This window comes from Eleutherodactylus coqui, chromosome 9, assembly GCF_035609145.1.
Source record: "Eleutherodactylus coqui strain aEleCoq1 chromosome 9, aEleCoq1.hap1, whole genome shotgun sequence".
Lineage (NCBI taxonomy): Eukaryota > Metazoa > Chordata > Amphibia > Anura > Eleutherodactylidae > Eleutherodactylus > Eleutherodactylus coqui.
The window spans coordinates 70,624,195-70,645,237 of NC_089845.1; the positions used below are offsets into that span (position 1 = coordinate 70,624,195).

At 39.5% G+C, this 21,043-nt stretch overlaps 1 protein-coding gene across 2 annotated transcripts in view; it reads right to left on the reverse strand.

Moving 5' to 3' along the window:
• The window catches only part of LOC136578793 (cadherin-7), a 257,678-nt gene that overhangs the window by 53,600 nt on the left and 183,035 nt on the right, over positions 1 to 21,043 (reverse strand). For both annotated transcript variants that reach the window (XM_066578961.1, XM_066578962.1), the window contains one exon: positions 6,677 to 6,930. In XM_066578961.1, coding sequence (XP_066435058.1) covers positions 6,677 to 6,930 — 254 coding nt within the window. The remainder of the gene's footprint in view (positions 1 to 6,676; positions 6,931 to 21,043) is intronic.

Here is a 21,043-nt window from a genome sequence, read left to right on the forward strand (position 1 = left end):
TTTTTTATGGCATTCACTGTGTGGGGTAAATAGTGAAATATTTAAATTGATAGAACTTTTACAGAGTTGCAAATACCAATTACCTTTTTTTTTTTTGCTTATACTTTATTATGGAAAAAAATGGGAAAAGGAGGATTCAGGCATCAATACAACACATCCCTTTGAACCTTTACTAGACCCTGAGCTGCCATGGCAGCCAATCGGCACCAGATAATAACATCATGGGGTAATCGATGGGGTCGATGCAATGGTCTTTTAACTAACAACTTAGATGTTACAGTCAGTATTGACCATGGCATCTAAGTGGTTGAACAACTGTTACTGGGGCTTTAGGATGATTGTGCAAATGTCAGCTGTCTAACATAGTAACATCTTTATCATAAATGACTACATAATGGTAGGATGTGTCACTGGGGCAGAGGAATCAACATAATTTGAATTTAACTTTCATTGTAGTGACTCCTAAAACTTCACTTTTATTAATTATAGATTAAATCAAAAGGCTCCAAAACAAACAAACATATATCAAAATCACATATCAGTATTGTATGTATATTTCACACCACGCCTACACTGCTTTTATAGTTCTGGATCACCAATGATGTACTGTTCACAGAATTCATACTCAATTGTCTATCGTTATGTGTTCAGTCAGGGGGATCACTTGTCCCTATAATCATCTAGCAGGAACAAAGTTGATCACTCCTTTCGTCCCCAATATTCTAGAGGGTCTACCACAAATACAGCACTATAAACCCTAGGTACATATAGCTGTAAACATTTAGCTGCATAGTGTTTCACTTATATAGAGGTGTAGTATAGCACTGTTTCTAGTACACAAGCATGTCCCAATAGGATAAAAACATGCAAATCTGGACCTGTTCGCATGCATGGGGTTCTGGATTCTGATAAGTATCAAGAATCACTATACGGGTACCCCTTTTTCTGAGACAGATTATTCCTGAAAATAGGTAACTGTCTCTAGGTTTGCACAGGTCTAGACACAATTTTTTCTCCTTAATCCTGGGGGCTGGTACTGAAATTCTGAGGTACCTTTCCCTGGATACTACGTTTTTTCATGAATTGTTTTAATTCTGGTTCACACTACTTAGTTGGTTCATTAACTGGTTCAACGCGTTTCTGTCGTATTAGCAACTCATCAGGAACCTCAACTTTACTGAACCTAGAAAGTGCACATCTAATTGTCTGTGTGTACACTGTTTGACTATCTCTAAACAAACAGGTGTTAGGCCGCCTGCAGAAGACCGGGTCGGATCCCGCTGCCAGCGGGACCCGACCCAAGCCCCTGCAGGGACCAGCGCGGCACTGACCTCTCACGTGACTCCGACTCTTTCATTCAGCTATTCCTGGCTAGCCTCATTATCTCAATCTATATGCTGCAGTAGCTAGAGCACCAAGTAGCAACAGGCACGTAACAGTGCATCAAACAAAACAACATAACATAACAAACAGAGGACCTAACAAAGCCTCCAGCCTTGATATGTCATTTTGATATATCTTTGTTTGTTTTGGAGCCTTTTGATTTTATCTATATTTAATAAACGTGAAGTTTTAGGGCTCAGTCAGATCGGCGTTTTTTGCTGCGCATGTTTTTTGCGTTTGCTATTCGCATCTATATAGAACCAATGCTTTTCAATGGTAGTGGTCACGTTTGATTTTTACATGCGCATAAAATTCACATCTACAAAAGATAGAACATACGGGTGTCAATGGACGTGGTCACGCGATTTTTACACGCATATAAAAAACGTCCATCTGGCTGAACCCTTAGGAGTCATTACAGTGAAAGTCATAATGGTAGAAGTAGTTTTTACATAAATTGTGTATCCAATGTATTTCACTTCTATTTCCAAAATATGGCATTACTTTATCATACTTGTATCTGATGTGCTGCGGTAAATACCTGAATATAATATTAAGGAGTAGACATTCTAAATTGAACTTCTACTTGAAAAATACGTTTATACACAATAACACAGTAACCTCTAATGGATATTTAAATTCAATATAATCAATTTCTCTGCTAATTCCTTTGTTCATTATGCTGTCAGTTCTTGTGCTGTGTCAAACTGTAAAGGTAAAAGATAATATATGGTGATTTCACACTATGTAGAACATTTGCACAGTTGATGCCTTTCTCAATTTCACATGTCAATGTGTCTGCCATTTTGTGGGGAGATAGAAACCTTTTGCAATGAGAAATAATTTAATTTTCTCCATGAGCACATGATCAATGAGGCAAAAATTAAAGTTTTGAGCCTGAAACATAGATTGTGACCTAAATGTTAAGGCATGAACAATGTCTACAATGCTATTAAGCGTCTATTGATAAGGTTTCATTTTTTCTAATGGTGGTTTATTTTCAGATATTCCATCCTTGAATTTTGCTACTGATAATATTGTAATGTGAAAAATAAAATTGCTAAAGAAAAAATGTAACCACTAAAGCAAGAATAAGTAAGATTATTCAACTATACAAACTAGCTATTCCATTTCTTAAAGGAGAAGACATTGAGTAGAGTTTTCACCTATGTCCAGGCATCCCATATTCTAATTGACATTCCCATTCTGCTGTTGGGAGTGAAACTATCGCTTTTCCCTTTTGCTATTCTCATTACAATAACAAAAAGTGGCTGCATTTTAATGTCTGATAATAAAAGTGGATTTATACAGCTTAAGGCCCATTTACATGCAAAGATAATATTTCAAATGACTGAAAGATTAAAAGTTTTAGCAATCTTTTTGCATAATGTGTTAATGGCCATTAAAGTAACAGTTTATCATCTTCATTTGCATGTAAAGGGGCCTGCAGGAGCTTTTTGCAGAGCCCAGCATGTGATTATTCACATACCCAGCTGTGCACACAGCTGTATTGTTCTCTTTGCTGCTGCTGGCAGATTACAATGTTATCTGCCAAATCCCGTGAGGATAACAGCATGTGGTCTGTTGAGAGATGCTTTATTTTTCACTAGCTGAACAATGGATTTTAAGTTCACCTTAAAATCATTGTTAAAGTGAAAACTGCACAATGCCAGCTTTAACATGTAATGATTATTGCTCATTTTTAGTTGCTTGAATGAATTTTAAGTGATAATCATTATGTGTAAATGGGCCTTTAGTCAATGACTGTGTGGCTACTGAAAGTCTGAGCAAAGTTGTAATTTATTCGTTCCTTTGGCTCAGGTGACTGTGAAGACCTTACAAATATGGTTTTGGTGGTAGCAATGAATGGGTGGTGCATGAGAGTCATGTATCTGGCCATGAGAATTTAGGAATAAACACCCATAGTGCTGCAAATTAGGGAGCTAAAACTAACTCTGCATATTAATGACTTTGGGGGAAAAAAAAGCCCATGATTGTATGGGGTTAAAGTCTCTTTCACACGTGCTACAAAATCTTCCTACAAAATCATCACTACAAAACACATGTATGTGAAGCCCATGGTTTCCAATGGGTTCTTTAAGGCTACAAAATATTGCTCAGGTGAAAGAACCGATTGGCGAAGGACGAGAACATTATCCTTCCATTATATAAGGCACTTGTCAGACCTCACATGGAATACTGCGTACAATTCTGGACACCGGTGCTCAGGAAAGATGTCACAGTGCTTGAGGGGGTTCAAAGAAGGGCAACTAAACTAATACATGGAATGACGGGACTGGAATACCCCGAGAGGTTATCAATATTGGGACAATTTACTTTAGAAAAAAGAAGGTTAAGAGGCGACCAAATAACCATGTATAAGTACATGAGGGGACAACACATGGATCTCTCCCGCGATCTGTTTACACCCAGGACCACGACGGTAACAAGAGGACATCCGCTACGATTAGAGGAAAGTAGGTTTCATCACCAACACAGAAAGGGGTTCTTTACTGTAAGAGCAGTTAGACTGTGGAACTCTCTACCGGAGGAAGTGGTGATGGCAAAATCCATAGAGGAGTTTAAAAGGGGACTTGATGTCTTTTTGGAGAAGGACATTACAGGATATAAATATTAGGTTAAGTGTCAATCCTGGTATATAGGCAGGTAGGAACTATTAGGGGTTGATCCAGGGAACAGTCTGATTGCCATTAGGGAGTCGGGAAGGAATTTTTCCCCCAAAAGGGCTAATTGGCTTCTGGCCTTGGGGTTTTTTGCCTTTCTCTGGATCAACACAGTAGGATAGACAGGCTGGACTAGATGGACAATGTCTTCATTCGGCCTTACATACTATGTTACTATGTTATTGGAAACCATGGGCTTCACAAAGATGTGTTTTGTAGCGAGATTTTGTAGCCCATGGGCAAGTGGCCTAAAAGTGAATAAAGATAGGACTGCTGCTATGTTCTTTTATGTAGCAGTTTTTATGTTCAATTTATGTATATTTTGAGATATTTTGATGACTGCTTTTAATTTGAAACATTTACTCTGGACACTATAAAACCCTTTCATGGGTGAAAGAGGCATTTCCCAGAAGAAGCTGAGTAAACAATATCCTAGTAGGGCTGAGGTTGATGGATAACTGATATCTTTTTAAACTTTTATACAAGCTTTTTTGAAATAGTTCTTTATGAGTAAAATAAAATGACTTGTCTTTTACTCCCCTGTTTCATAAAGCGTTATTGCACTTTATCCGTTTGATTTTACAGTGAAGAAAGGGATATGAGAGTTGCAAACTAAAATCTGACATGAGGTCTGGCAAATCTGTCTTTGATGTGGAGGTGGAAGTCATTCTTTATTGAAGATATTCTCTGATTTACAGTTGACCTTAAACTACATCATGTGAATAGTCTGCTTGTTCTACTCAACTTTCCTATCTTCTCCTCTCCTGATCTTGACTTGTTTTTGGACCATGCTATCTCTGTTGGTTGCCTGCCATTACCCTTTATCTGTTATATTATTATTCAAGAATTCCACCTACCCTGACCTGTCTTCCACAACTACGTCTCTGCCTGCTTCTTCCGTTCCATGCTATGGTTATGCTGATCAGATTATGTCAACTGCCACAACACGGAGACTGGGGTGATGACCTGGTAGTTCCTGCACCGAAGACCATATCCCATTTGGTGAGATTAAAGAGTAAATACCAGGGGATTGAAGGTGCTACCCAAAGTCAAATCAGTTTGTGGCACAGTGGGTCCACACCTGCTGTCTTGGCACTGTAGAAAGATTCACTCCTCCCCTCTTGCTGACCTAAAATTTAACCACAGGATCTGCAGTGCAGGGACATTTTTTCTTTTTGCTGTCATCCTACTCCAAACTTATAATTAAATACCCTGACCAAGGTTGTGTAGTGCTTGTTCCTCTCAGAATGTGAGTTACTTCACTCAACAAAAGACAAAAGTGCTTAAAAAACTGATTAGTTTAAATGCTGAAAATTGTAAATGAATGGAAAACATTTTTTTTTAAGAATCTGTTTGATGGTCTAGGAGAGCAGTGTACAGGATGGCCTACAGAGGGTGTTAGACAGAGCTATTCTGCTGCCTGCAGAAAGGAAACGCCTATGGGTGAGACATGATGAGCAGTTCCTACCACAATCAAGGGGAGAGGAGTACTGGCTTCTAGCCAGAGAGGTGGTGAGAGATGCTGCATTAGGACTGGGAGCCTGAGGTCCAGTGTGGACCAGTTCTGGGCCCGTCGCTAGTCTGAAGGAGGAGGACGCCCTCTAGATGCCCAGTGGGGTTAGTGATGGTGACCTTATAGGTGATGAACCCTGAGCATTGTGTGATATGCTGTATATGGTGTGCTATGTGCTGTGGAATAAAACTGGCAGGTGCCAGATTTTAAGTGAAATCCTGTCTCTGGAGCATCTGTATGCACATGTGGTGTCCATTCTGGTCTGAGAGGTCACTGATCCACAGGCAAGTAACCCCACCTACCACAATGAATGCACCAAAAAACTGGAAAAAAATGCCTTTGGGTTATTTTCTTTTGACTACTACTTTGTACAGTTTTATTTTCTGGGATACGCTAAAAAAAATGCTAGTCTGAACTCAGCCTAAATTGGTATCTTTTCTGAGCCCCTAGCTGTAACTCTTTTAAGTAACAGGACTGCAGCTATGTGGGATGAAGAGGTAACAGTGGCACACTTGCCCTAACAGCGGCACACTTGTTCTGATACTATCTAGATGCCCGTCTGCAATATGAGAAAACACCAGTATTATAATAGCATGTGTAAATTTTACAGATTTTGCATTACACTCAGGAACTTCAAGCTGTGCTTCAGCCAAGTCAGCTAATAAAAGTATATTAGGGAACTGCATATGAGTATATGAATATAGTGTATCTTACATATCTTTTTAAATAAGTCATGGTTACCTTCCCTTTCAGTATGATTCTCATTTCATTTTCTAGTCAGAAGAAAACAAGTATCCTGCTCACAGAAAGACTGATGAGTTAACTACTAACAAGAATTTTAATGCATACATATATGATGAATGAATGTCACAATGAGAACATTCACACCGGAGGAACATTTACAAAAACATTTATGGAAGCTGAAACTTAATTAACATTTTTATATGCTGAATGTGGTCTGTTTCAGTGATAAAGCTGCCTGCTCTCGTGATATTGCTTAGAAATTAGGGTCAGACCCTGCAGTATTGTCATTCATTGCAAGTGATTGCTTTTTTGGCATTGAAAAATATTGAAAAATAATCACAAATATTCATACCTCACAGGGCTGTTTGAAGAATCTGGGTCGTGAGCTGTTACTGTTCCTATGCTGCTGCCTATTTTTGCTGCTTCAGACTCCACCATTGTATATAACTTTTGAGAGAATACAGGAGGTTCATCCACATCTTCCACAGTAATTTTCACTGTTGTTGTATCCATAAATGGACCAACGCTGAGAAATCGATTGTCCACATGTTTATTTGAAGCTTCTATTCGCAGTGTATAGCTGAATTTTGTCTCATAGTCTAGCTCCTGTAAAAAGAGCAAAAGAGAAAAGCATTAAGAAAATAATGGAGAAAGAAAATAAAAACTTATATTTTCAAAAATATTTTCTTTTAAATATAATGAATTTACACAGCATTTTTTTTTTTTTTTGCAGATATGTTTCCATTTTTATTAGCAATTGCATAGAACTCTAATAAAACCAGAGTTGTGGCATATAGTTGGTTGATTTGTTTACCTGAAATATTGTCTATACTGTATATGCAGTAAAAACTTATGTTACCCTGCAACATTTTGTTAGAATTTTGGCCCACAAAAAAACTATACAGTAGTTGTGCTGTTGTATAAATTTGAATAATGTTTATTGATATATTTTTGCTGAAGTGCAAAAAACTTTATGTTTACCAAGCATAACACTTAGAAAGAAATGTCATAAACATAACATTTGTTTAATACAGCCCAGCAACAAAAAATGTTTAAAAACAATTTAATATTTATAATCTGGAATTTCAAGGATCCAGAGAGTAAATTGTAATTGACAAAAAATAGGAAGCTTAAGATGAATTGATCAGTTATGTAGGATTTCACCAGTGACTGTCCTGCTTCCCTGGAATGTGTTGGATTTAGAGATGAGCGAGCATACTCGATAAGGCAAACTACTCGAGCGAGTAGTGCCTTATTCGAGTACCTGCCCGCTCGTCTCTAAAGATTCGGCTGCCGGCATGGGAGAGCGGGGAGGAACAGGGGGGAGATCTTTCTCTCCCTCTCTCCCCCCGCTCCCCCCTGCTCACCGCCGCAACTCACCTGTCACTCACGCCGGCAGCCAAATCTTTAAAGACGAGCGGGCAGGTACTCTCATAAGGCACTAATCGCTCGAGTAGTTTGCCTTAGTGAGTACGCTCGCTCATCTCTTGTTGGATTCTATTGTTATTTTTTTATTCTAAGGAGATGAAATGTTTATTAGAGTGTAGCTAGCATTTCTCTGACATGCAAATTAAGTTTGCTCATTTCCAGTTATTATTATTATTATGATAATTTGTCTATTATCAGCTTTTCTTATATAAGCCTAACCACAATATTGTTAGACAGTGCAAAACAAGCTTTGATAATGCAAAACCAAAAACATGTGTTGACCCGCTGGCAGATAATACAAGCCCCAAAACAATACTGCTCACCTGTATCAAGTGTGACTAGCATGGCACTCTATACACCTGTAATAGCTGTCAGCTACTAGTTCCACTCTGCACTCACTGTCATTTCACAATGTATGAATGTGAAACTCAGAGCTCGGCTTGGTGCGTAACAGGAAACCATGATGGTAAATAAAGAACTATATTAGCTTTCAAGATACAGGCAATGTGTTTCATTGTTGGACTAACTAAGAGCTTCATAATGCCATCCTGATGAGCAGTTAGTTGACCCACCTACAGTCACATTAAAATTGGAAAAAAACTTTCCAAAAATTTCACTTTTTTATTGTAGATTTTGAATTTAAGTCTCATAAAAATATATTTGGCGTAGAACTCTTTAAGTGCATTTTAACCCCTTAGTGCCAACTAATTTTAGCCTTAAAAGCCAGTACATTGTATCCCCTTTCGTGTTCCAGTGATCATAACTTTTTTAATTTGTTTTTGCCAATGTAGCTACATAACACTTGATATTTTGCAGGACAAGTTCTAGTTTTTTATAGGAACCAATTTTGGCTACATATAATGTATTGAATAGATTTTATTAACTTTGTTTGCTGCAGGGCGGTGAAAAAACAGGTATTTCACCACAGTTTTTTTTGCGATTCATTTTTATGCTGCTCACAAAGTCATATAATTATTAGTTACCTTTATTCTACAGGTCACTAAAATTATGACAGCATCAAATATATAGAGGTTTTATTATGTTTTACCACTTTTTCACAAAATAAATATTTTTTTTTATAACAACAAGACTTTTTTGTGGCGCCATATACTAGGACCTGAGCATTTATATTTTTCAGTTAACAGAGCTGTAGCAGGCCTTTTTTTAAAAATGAAAATGGCTATTTTAGTTTTTTTTTGTGGAATTTTTCCATTCTGGATAAATTATGTAATATTTTATAGCATGAGTTGTTATGAATGTGATGATACCAATTATGGGTTGGTTATTTTTTGTTCTTTTTATTTATTCAATATTTAAAGCCTTGTGTAGGGAAAAAAGTTTTACTTTTTTGCTGTAAAAATGTTTAAGTGTCATAGTCAGCAATGACTGCAGAATCTATGGAAATAAATGGCATGGAGGAATAATTAGATGAGCAAGTCCTAAACATTTCACTGCTCTTATGAGACAATCAGGGAGCAAATATACTCACTGATTGATAGAGAATGATAACATGAACACAAATTCATGCAACCCTCTCCGGGAACAGGTAGATATACAGGAGAATCACAAATCTTCTATCATGCACACATAATGACAGAAATGACTGCTGTAAATTCAGTATTCCTAACTAAACTGCAAACTTTGATTATATAAGGGTTATAGACATGTCTGTGTAATTTTAAGCCGAAGAACCATAGCTTTAAAATGACACCAAAATCGTGTCTATATCGCTGATAGAACCAGAGCTACAGATATTTAGATTAGAACAAGCTCTGTTTGTCCAAGATTGTAAAGTCCTTTTCCTTCAGAATGAACATGGCTTGACCTAAACTATTGGGGAGGTTAAATAGTGATATAGATTGTCCGTATCCTGAATAAAAAAGAGTTCTGTACTGCCTTCCCTTTTCCCTTCTACACTCTGATCAGAGTCCTGGGTTTCACATTCATACAAAATAAGCTTTAGGGCTGTTTTAGATGAACGTGCATTTCTCCCCTTATGTGGCTGTGATAATCACGAACGAATGACAGGACAAAACAAATCCAATGATTTCAATTGGATTTCAATGGTTTTGTTTTCACTAGCTCCTTTCATGTTAATAATAACATGGCCGAGAAAAGATAGGTTCTGCCCATCAATATACAAAAGTACATTTAAAAAATACATCAAAAGTTTGTCAGCAGATTATAAGCTATAATAAATGGTTCAATTGAAATATACAACTTTTCCCACAAAAAACAAGCCCTTATGTAACTATTCACTGAGGCAGTCACTGTCTATATGACCAACTATATAAGCCCTTCACAGTAATAGACAACTAAAATATTAAATCTTTATTTGACAATTATAAAAATGAAGGGCTGACACAAACAAACTTAGGGTGGCTTCACACGAGCATGTGTGTGTACATACATAGGTGCGTACATAGGTGCGCACCACTGTACGCGCAAAAACATGCGTGTATGCAGGTACGCACTGTCTTCAATGGAGCAGTGTCCCCAATGGGGATGAAGAACACACCTGCCGCATTAAGCAGATGTTTTCTTGATCCCCGCGGGGAAAAAAAAATCCCTGCTGCACCTGCCACATCCTGCCACAGAAGACAGCTGCGGTAGAGGACCAAGCTGCCGGCATCCTGTAATTGTTTTTAAGGCAAGGGCTTTAAGTATATGCTCTTTCCTGAAAAACAAGCCAAAGTAGTTTTAAAAATTTTAAAAAAACATACTAACCTTCCTTCAGCTGCTGGGGCTCAGCCACGTCTTTTCTGCGCTGTCCCCGACTCTGCAATGCAGTTCTTTGAGCAGGTGCTCAGCCAATCAGAAGCAGCTGTCTGTGATTGGCTAAGCACCTGAGCCAATCACAGGCAGATCTCGCTGAACGAATGACAGACGAGAACTGCCTGTGATTGGCTGAGCGCCTCAGCCAATCAGAAGCAGCTCTTTCAGCAGGCAGGGATTTTAAATCCCTGCCTACTGAAAGAACTGCATTGCAGAACCAGGGACAGCACAGAGAGAACGCGGCTGAGCCCTTGGCAGCTGAAGGAAGGTGAATATGTTTTTTTTAATTTTTAACACCACTTTGCCTTGCTTTTTGCCTGCAGGGATGAAGAATTTCTTCGCCGCATCTGTGACAGATGTGGCAGGTGCAGCAGGAAATTCTTTTCCCCCGCGGGAATAAAGAAAATATCTGCCGGATGTGACAGATGTGTTCTTTATCCCCGTGGGGATTTAGAATTACTTTGCCACATCTGTTACAGATGTGGCAGGTGCAGCGGAGAATTTCCCCCCCCCCCGCGGGGATGAAGAATACATCTGCCTCATGCGGCAGATGTGTTCTTCATCCCGGTGGGGGACACGGCGGCGGACAGGTAGGTATATTTTTATATTTTTTTTTTACACTAAAATTGTTGTTTTTCAGGGAAGGGCTTATATTTAAAGCTCTTTCCTGAAAAACCATTGCGGGGTGCCGGCAGACCGTTGCCTTCATTGGAGCTGCCGGCAGCAGCCGTAGCTCCATTAAGGGCAATTCCCTATGGTGCATGCATGTACCATCTTTGCAGGTGCATGCCTGTAAAACACAGACAAGTAAACACACCATAGGGAATGCATTGGATCTAATAGGTGCGTGTTTTTGTGCGCGTGCATGCATGCACAAAAACAAGCTCGTGTGAAGCCACCCTTACACAACACTAAAAACCCCACAAACTCTCTGATAGCACTGGGCTGTTTGGATGAGAACAGACCTCAGTCTAGAGAGATGCTATCTGGCTTACTTCCTAAACTGATTCTGGATGAGTGGAGCTTAGTGGGCAAAAAAAACCCCACAGCAGTCTGTAACCTGCCTAGAAAAAAATATTTCTGTTTATAGTAATTTGGAAGACTACAGAAATTAGACCAATATAAAGGTAGAGCTGCTTCGTGAAGCAACGCTGTATACAAGCACACGTCTATTCACTGTCAAAAATCAGAAGGAGCAAGACACTTATGATGTATGTGTTCCTCCTAATTGAAAATGCAAGTTTAACAGCAAGAGTCCAAAAGTCCTTGCTTAAAGAATGTAAGATGATTCAACTGAGAAAAAGGTTCAACGCGTTTCCATGTCAAAATATAGACATTTCATCAGGAACCTTGTAGTTAGCATCACCAACTGCGGTAACACTATTAGGCCTCAGTCACACGGGCGCATCGGCACCCGCACACCGGCGCCGATGCGCACGTGTGACTGACACCAGCAGACGGCCGTACCTGAAGACGACCGTCTCTCTGCAATGCCGGAGGAAAGAACATGTGACCAGCTTCATTGCCGGTCATGTGTTCTTTCCTCCAGCGCTGCAGAGAGACGGCCATCTGCAGGTACGTCCGTCTCCTTCCTGCAGTCACACGGGCGCATCGGCGCCAGTGTACGGGTGCCGATGCGCCCGTGTGACTGAGGTCTTAAACAACAAATCTTGCATAAATTGACAATTGAATTGACTGATAGGTAGCTCACTCAGATAAGTGTAGGGACAGACCCTAGTCTACCTTTTTCTGATCTGGCTCAAGGATTTATTGTAGCCGATTACAAATGAAGACAATCTAATACATCTTTTGTACATGTGACTTCCCAGAGGCAATTAACCTGGTATAGAAACGGTCTCAGCAGAAACCCGGGCTGACAGAAGGAGTGCCTCTACAGCCGGTCCCAGATCCCTTAGCGTGCAACTGGATTAACCAGTTTAAGGTGTAAGATACCTGCCTAGAGAGCTAGTTGCCCACCAATTATCACTATCCGGACCCTCTGCTTCTGTGTTACAGGCAACCTCCAAATTTGAGGAACCTTATAATCAGGAGTGCATTGTCCTCTGACACACAAAAAATAATTTATCCCTGCAATGTAAGGAGTTGCAAGACCTGCCTACACGTACTGACTACAGACAGGATACAAATCCCCAACACACAACGGGACTATAAGATCCCGGGGACATTCACATGTTACACATTTGATGTTGTGTATCTGATCCTGTGCAGTAAATGTTCTGTTGGGGCCCTTTATGTTGGAGAAACACGACAAAAACTGAAAGCGAGAATGAGATCTCATCCCCACACAATTAAACAGAGGAAGGCAGAATTACCTGTGGCTGAGCACTTTTCCCAACCATGGACATGACATAGGGGATATGAGAGTTATGATTTTGAAGGGTGGTTTCAAGTCACAAAGCCATAGAAGAATTTGGGAATATAAATTTATAACAACTTTTGAAATTTTCATTAGAGGGCTAAATTATTCCCGAGGAATTATGGGTGAATGGGAGATATGAGACATCTATAGCACAAATAAGACTGCTGACCTGCTGCCCCCCTTCCCTAACAGTAATTCAGGGACCATAACGCTTTCACTCCCTTATCAGTGCCTAGTTAAAAAAAGTTTGTTTGCTGTTGCAGAATTCCTTCTAAGTGCAAACCAATCACATCCATGTATGTGCCTTGTCATAAGTATGTGTGTCATAAGTATGTATAAATATTCATGCCCCTTCAGATCTATTCTCTTATAGCCTGAAGAAGAACCCGAGAGGTTCGCAAACTCGCTATAACATCATGTATTTTTGTTAGCCATTAAAAGGTATCATATCTACAAGACTATGTGGTTTCTCTTGTTGGGAACAATCACATTCTATCTGTTTAGAGAACACTGTATATATATAGAGTTTCTGTAGTAAGCACCAATCTATCAGCTTAGATGTCAGTGATGAAATATGTGACCTAATAGAGGTAGAGCCTCTGGCCTTGATGGTAGACCGGAGGTTATAGCACTCTGTTAAAGTAGCCCAGAATAAATAGCATCCTTAAGCCTGCCCTGGGGGCGGATCAAGTATTCCTTAACCAATCATGTAGCACTGGGTGTTTCGCAAACAGCAGAGGCCGAGCCCATTGAAACAGCATAACTATGGCACATTCTGCCTTTATCTGTCTCCAGTGCCCACATCGAAGAGTCATAAAGTGAGGGTGCCACTGTATCCATCAAAACTCAGGGATCGTCACCATCGGGTCACGATTGCATAAAATTTAATAACATACCTGCTCCTTATTATCCGCCTGCTCATAGGTCCAGACGTCACTGTGAGCCTGTGCATTCTGCGTCATAGTTGACATGCACATACCCTCAAGCAAATTCCTTGGGTGGCTGGAAAGAGGGGAGTTGCCCAGAAATGTCACATGACATGTCACATGATCGCTTCTCTCTCCACTCTGTACTAGCTAACGGTCCAGGATGAAAGAACCAGAGATGCATTTAACATCCAATGCAGCCCTGCTTCATAGGTAGAGGAGGTCAACATTTCAGGATGTGAATAAGTACATCTTAACGGAGCATCCCTTCTTTATGCATAACGGATAAGTGACTCGTTATTTGCACAATAAATCATTACCTGAGCAATATAGTATTTATGCATAACATTGTCACTAGTTGATCTACAATAAGGAGATCATTGCTAGTACTATGTGACCAGCAAGTTTGAGGAGTTCTGGTGGAGCTTTAGAGAACTAAATATAGGTCATGCATCGATAGCATATACAATTCAGATGGAAAATTGAAGAATGTCCATGACACAAAAATAGTCGTCAAACCACCTGGTGCTTATTTAAGGATAATAGATGAGTGATATGAGTGATATGACAGTTACATCTGGAATCTAGGTGCAGATTTATATCAACAATAAATGTGGAGAATGCCACAGAATTTATAAATTCTCATAAATATAAAGATACTTAAAGGCTGCGGGGAGGCTAACCATTTCTGATATAAGTTTAAAGGTGACAGGAAATGGCATTAAACATGAGAGGAACAGGATTGCAAACAAAGTTACAAGAGTATATGGAGATTAAATGGTCACAAGCGTCTGCATATATATTTGAGTTTTTTAAATAAAACAGCTGAATGACAGAGTTTCATTTAAACCTCTCGGAGATAAGGAATCAAGGCGATAAATCCAGGAGGCTTCTTTCTGAAGAAGGCATTGATCAGTATTACCCCTCCGACTGGATGTTCGCAAAACCTCTACTCCCTGAAACTTCAGTTGTTCACGATTCTCGCCATGCATATGACCTGCCAGCGGTGTAGACTCATTTCTCCTAATGTTCTCTAGATGTGCCATAATTCTCCTGCAGAACTGTTGTGTGGTCTTACCCATGTAATTACGTGGGCTTGGACATGTCGCTATATAAACAATGTTAGGCGTATGGCAATTAATAAAATCATGATTCTGATAATTCCGATTTGTCGAGGAGCTCGTAAAGGTGTTGCTTTTCAATATAAATGGACAAGCTACACACTTAGCCCATGTAAAAGTCCCAGAAGGTCTAGAAGCAGGGAGCCATGTTTTGTTAGTTGGTACCGAGTGAAGATGACTCTTGACAAGATGATCTCTCAGATTATGCCCCCTCCAAAATGTGATGAATGGTATGTCAGAAATAACCTCCCTCAGGTCATTGTCATTTTAGAGTATGTTTCAATACTGATTAAGTATGTTCCAAACCTGACTCACTCCTGTGTCAAAGGTCCCAAAAATTCACAGTGTTGGATCAAGAGCTCTGACCTGTTTTGCCGACATGCAAACTGATAGGCCTTATGCACCACATCCAGGCCTTATTCATCACATCCAGCGGGTAACCTCTGTCAAGGAATCTATTACTCAACTTAATGCTCTCTTGTTGAAAAGTGCTTTCATCGGAACAGTTCCATCTGAGGTGGAGGAATTGTCCCTTACGGCTCAGTCAGACGGGCGTTTTTTCGCGCGATTTGCGCATGCGCATGCGTCCGGCGATTTTATAAAACCATTGCTTTGCAATGGTATCGGACACATGAGTGCTTTTTATGCACTCGTCTGATAAATTATAGAACAGAAATCGCACCTATCTGCGATCTGGGATTCCTGTTCTCTTCTCTATATGCGCTCAATGGGGCCGGCGGCAGCAGCGCCGACCCCATTGAGAACATATAGTAGACAAATCATTCTCCTCTGCCACAGCTGTAACAGCTGTGGCAGAGAAGAACGATGTTTGCCCATTGAATTCAATGGAGCCGGCAATACAGCAGGTTCCACTGAAAGCAATGGGTTGCCGGCGTGCGCGGGATGAATTGTCGGGAAGGGCTTAAATATATAAGCTCTTCCCTGCAATTCATCCAGAAATGTGTAAAAAAAATATATATATATACTCACCTGGTCCCGGCAGACGGAGTTCAGCCGTGGCCGGCGGCAGTTCTCCTGAACTGCTCTGAGTAGTATTCAGCAGCCGGGGATTTAAAATCCCCACCTGCTGAATGAGCTGCCTCTTATTGGTCACAGCCTCACCAATCAGTCTACCATAATGCTTTCCAATAGCCGTAGAACATCCATCATACCGCGCACCTGTGATCAAAGGAATGTAATGAAAGGTTTAAGGATCCCATCAATGTATAAGCTCAAGTTCTGGGTGAGATTGTCCAATGGCAATGACTTTCCCTCTGTCAAGCGGAACTACGTTTCATAGCGGCGAATGTAGTTACGTTACGGCCATCTGAAAGCAACCATAGTGCAGGATAACGCAGGATATTTTAATGTGTTAGTTGCAAGGACAGATTCAATTAATATTATGTAGGCTTTTGAAGTGATATATGGAAAAAGTATTATAAAAAGAGAATATCCTATTATTCACTTTCATTGATATATTACACATTTTGTACAAAATACTGAAATATACAGCTTTTAAAAGTATGAAGAGGTGTTTTATGAAATATTAAAATATCCTGAAATTATATTGCATTATCATATATATGAAGTATGAAATATTAAAATACTTTGGAAATATTTTGTTTCATAGGCGGTATGTATGAAATCAGTATTTTTCGAAAAATCATTGTCTTTCACAAATTCAAAAGACATTTGCATCACAAGACCCACATCTGATGTAACCGGTATAATAACTTTACAGAATTTCACAATAAAATAAGAGGTAAATCTGTGCAATGTACAAATAAGAATAAAAGAGTTCAACCCTTTAGTTACTAAGCATGTTTGTACCTTTTTTTTCATTGTCTCATTGCAGGGGCCATGACTTTTTAATTTTTCCATCGACCTAGCCAAATGAGGGCTATTTTTTTGTTGGACAAGTTGTATTTTTTATGGCCATCATTGTGTACATACATAATGTACTGTAGAACTTTTTAGAACAGTGAGAGGGCTTTTTTTTTGCAGGATGTTGAACTTTTTCATAGTACTATTTGTTGATCCATGCAATATTTTAATCACTTTCTATTCTGTTTTTTGTAAGGCAAGATTAAGGTGCAGGTTAAGGCCTCGTTCACATGCACATGCACAAAACCGTGTGTCTATTTAGAACCATTAGTTTCCTATGATGTGTCCACATGTCCGTGTTTTACAGGCGTAAAAATGCACGCATCTGCAAAAGATAGTACATGCGTGCGCCATAGGACTGTGCTGTGCATCAATATTCAAAAGTACATTTAAAAAATACATCAAAAGTTTGTCAGCAGCTTATAAGCTATAATTAATGGTTCGATTGAAATATACAACTCATCCCACAAAAAACAAGCCCTTATGTAACTATGTCATCAGAAAAATAAAAGAGCTATGATTTTTTTAAAAGGCGAAGAGGAAAAATTGAGAATGAGAAAACAAAATAGTGAAAAGAGGTTAATAACCACTGTAGATGATGATAGCGTAAAAGGTGAACACGAAAATTCAAAGTAGATTGCTGGAGAAATAACAAAAGACGAAAAAGACACAGGGAGCAGAGGGAAGGTTAAAATTATCACGAACTTCTCATATCCTGAACTCATTTCTTGCTCACAAGGATTATGGTGTAATTCAATCCTATTTCAAACTTTGCTAAGGATTGTTATTTTCCATAAAATCTGCAGTTAGAATTCAGATATCAGAATTAGTGTTGAGCATACGGAACCAGTACAATCTTATTTTGGGTCAGACTTTGCTAAAAGTTTGGTTCAGCACAAACCAAAACTGAGCTTTTAGCAAAGTTCTGCCCCAAAACAGGGTACTACTGGTTCGGTTCAGTCAACATTAGTCCTCAACACTGGTGTATAACACCTTCTAGGAGCCATAAAATCTCTGTATGACACTCCCAATATGTTATAAAGGCCTTGTATGGCTTTTAATCAGTGTTATACATGAGTTTTAGAGGTTTTGTTGAACTGCTGGTTAGGTTTAAACTAATTCAGACCAAACCAAACATTTTGTAAAAGTATGAAAAGTCAGTCGAACTAAATTCTTCAAAAATTCACTAATCAGACTCTTTACCTGAGTTATATGTAAATGATCAACAACTTGAAAAATATTTCTCATAGGCTCCACTGCGTAAGTCTCATGGTTACTTTGAGTCTGTTTGAGCAAGTAGTTGCTCATTACAGAGGTTGCCTGCTCTTATGGGGGGGGGGGGGAGAATCTTTTGACTGATGAGCTGGGTGGCCAGTTAACATTAAATGCAGCCCCCTGAAAGCTAATATGACTGTCAATGGTATCTGGCAAATATCTAAATCCGGTCCCATCATCTAATGTGTATGGATGCCTCTCGACTCTCCTGTGACAGCAGATGTTGGGGAACGTAAGGATTGGCCAGTTATATTTCAATTCATCAATCCTTTTCTTGTCAAGAAGACAAGCTGCTACCAGAGGCCTCTTGCAGCGTCTTTCCCCCACTTTACCTTCCTAACCGAGACAAGTGTCCATATGCATGGGGTTATTGGGTGAGACAGCTATGTGCTGAATAAGGGCTCATTAAACAGCTATTTACACAGATGTAGCAAACATTAACTTGGCATTCAACATGCAATATACCATAGTGCTGTATATTGAGTTATAACGATTTGCCACTGATGTTAGTGATTGACACATCTATATATACATGATGTTGTGTTCGAATAATGATCAACAAAACCTTTCCTGATATTTGACACTGGCCTTTTGTTCATGTGGAACCAGTCAGTTAGGAAATATTGCTACACGATGAAGCCATTATCATTTATGCATACCTATAGAGAGCAATTAGCATATTTTTTTTTACATTTTTTCCTATTACTACATCATTATCGAAAGAGTGGCATAGTCACTGATTTTCATCCATTAACCTTTAGTTCACTCTTTCATCTGTCATCAGAACCTTAAAACTGACAGTGTTTCCCGTTATGAGCAGAATAATGTGTATAAATCTGTGTGGCCTTATCAGTGGAGGAAAGTTTGCCATTAGCCAGTCTTCCAAATGCCTAACCTCTATTTTTTTACCGAGCAATAGATATAAACGGCACAATTTGACTGTCTATAAGATTTTAATGATGCCTGGAATCCAGTGTAGCTCTATAACTAGAGTATAATTTTCTTATTTAACTTTTTTATGCTAGAGATGAATATTTTTTTTTTCCTGACATGTTTCATTTATTGGTGAATCTAATAAAATGTCACAAGAAATTCTGACAAATTGGGCATACAATTTTTTATCAGTAAATTTAAAAGATAGGAACTTGGACTACAAAGACATATACTGTACTGTAAGCTGTCATTTACTCTTTTGATAATCCTCTAATGCTATTTTTGTTGTATATTTTTTTTACTGTTTTGTGAAAATATTTTGACTTTTTGTTTTTGGTGATTTTAATGCCCATTTCTTTATAATTATGCTATTGGATGGTCTAATTAATTAACTGATATAGCTGTTTACATTTTCTATTTAGCCTAGGTAATATGACAATATAATTTTCTGAGCTCACATTTCTAGAACATTATCAGTGCTTGGCCAAAATAAATTTTCTGAATTGTTTCTGAGGCCTCAGTCACACGGGCGTTTTTTCCCGCGATTTGCGGATCGCATGACGGATGCGCATCCACAAATCGCTTGACCGGGGCCGAAAAATCGCCCGAAAATACTGCTCCTAGCCGCGTTTCAATAGAAACGGGCCGGAGCTGTCCAGCGCATTGAATTCAATGGAGCCGGCAATACAGCCAGCTCCATTGAAAGCAATGCGATGCGGGCGATCACGGGATGAATTGTCGGGAAGGGATTAAATATATAAGCCCTTCCCTGCAATTCATCCAGAAATGTGTAAAAATAAAAAAAATATATATATACTCACCTTGCCCCGGCAGACGGAGTTCAGCCTCGGCCGGCGGCAGTTCTCCTGAGCTGCTCTCTCTAGTATTCAGCAGCCGGGGATTTAAAATCCCCGCCTGCTGAATGAGCTGCCTCTGATTGGTCACAGCCTGACCAATCAGAGGCAGCTCTCACTCACACCCATTCATGAATTTATGAATGGGTGTGAGTGAGAGCTGCCCCTGATTGGTCCCTGTGCTGAGCCAATCAGAGGCAGCTCTCACTCACACCCATGCATGTAATGCCGGCTCCATTGAATTCAATGGGCAAACATCGTTCTTCTCTGCCACAGCTGTTACAGCTGTGGCAGAGAAGAATGATTTGTCTACTATATGTTCTCAATGGGGTCGGCGCTGCTGCCGCCGGCCCCATTGAGCGCATATAGAGAAGAGAACAGGAATTGCAGATTGCAGATAGGTGCGATCTGCGATTTCTGTTCTATAATTTATCGGACGAGTGCATATAAAGCGCTCATGTGTCTGATACCATTGCAAAGCAATGGTTTTATAAAATCGCCGGACGCATGCGCATGCGCAAATCGCGCGAAAAAATGCCTGTCTGACTGAGCCCTAATAGTGTTGCTCATCTTGATCGACCGGACAGTAAAACGATTTTCGCAAAATCGACTCGGGTTAGTCAGAACCGCTGTTTGGTGAAAATCACAGGAAAAACACATTTTTTTTAATAATCCCTGCTGCAGAGATCAGTGCACAGCCAATCAGCAGCCAAGGTGCCTTACTGATATCATCAAATGTGTCCTTCATTTTGCATATCAGCAGCAATTTCAGTGGACGCCAGCATCACATGAGTTAGCCATATATAACATAGGCACAGTGTAACCAGCAGCCATATTACAGTTAAGCACAGGACAGAGAAGCTGCATCATGTTTATATAGGGTATATTTTTGCTGCTATCAACGTATATAGTAGCAAAGCAAACATATAAAATATGATTTGGGAATAGTGCAGCTCTCTGTTGCCTCAAATGTAGTTCAAAGTCACCAGTCCAGCCACAAAGAATGATTTGCAGAGCTTATGCAGCTAGCAGTGAGGTTTGGGAATTTCAATTACACTGCACCAAACAGGGACAAGTCATAAAGATACAAGCTATACTGTGTGATCCACTGTCCTCACATATTGTGCCTCCCAGGGATTACAG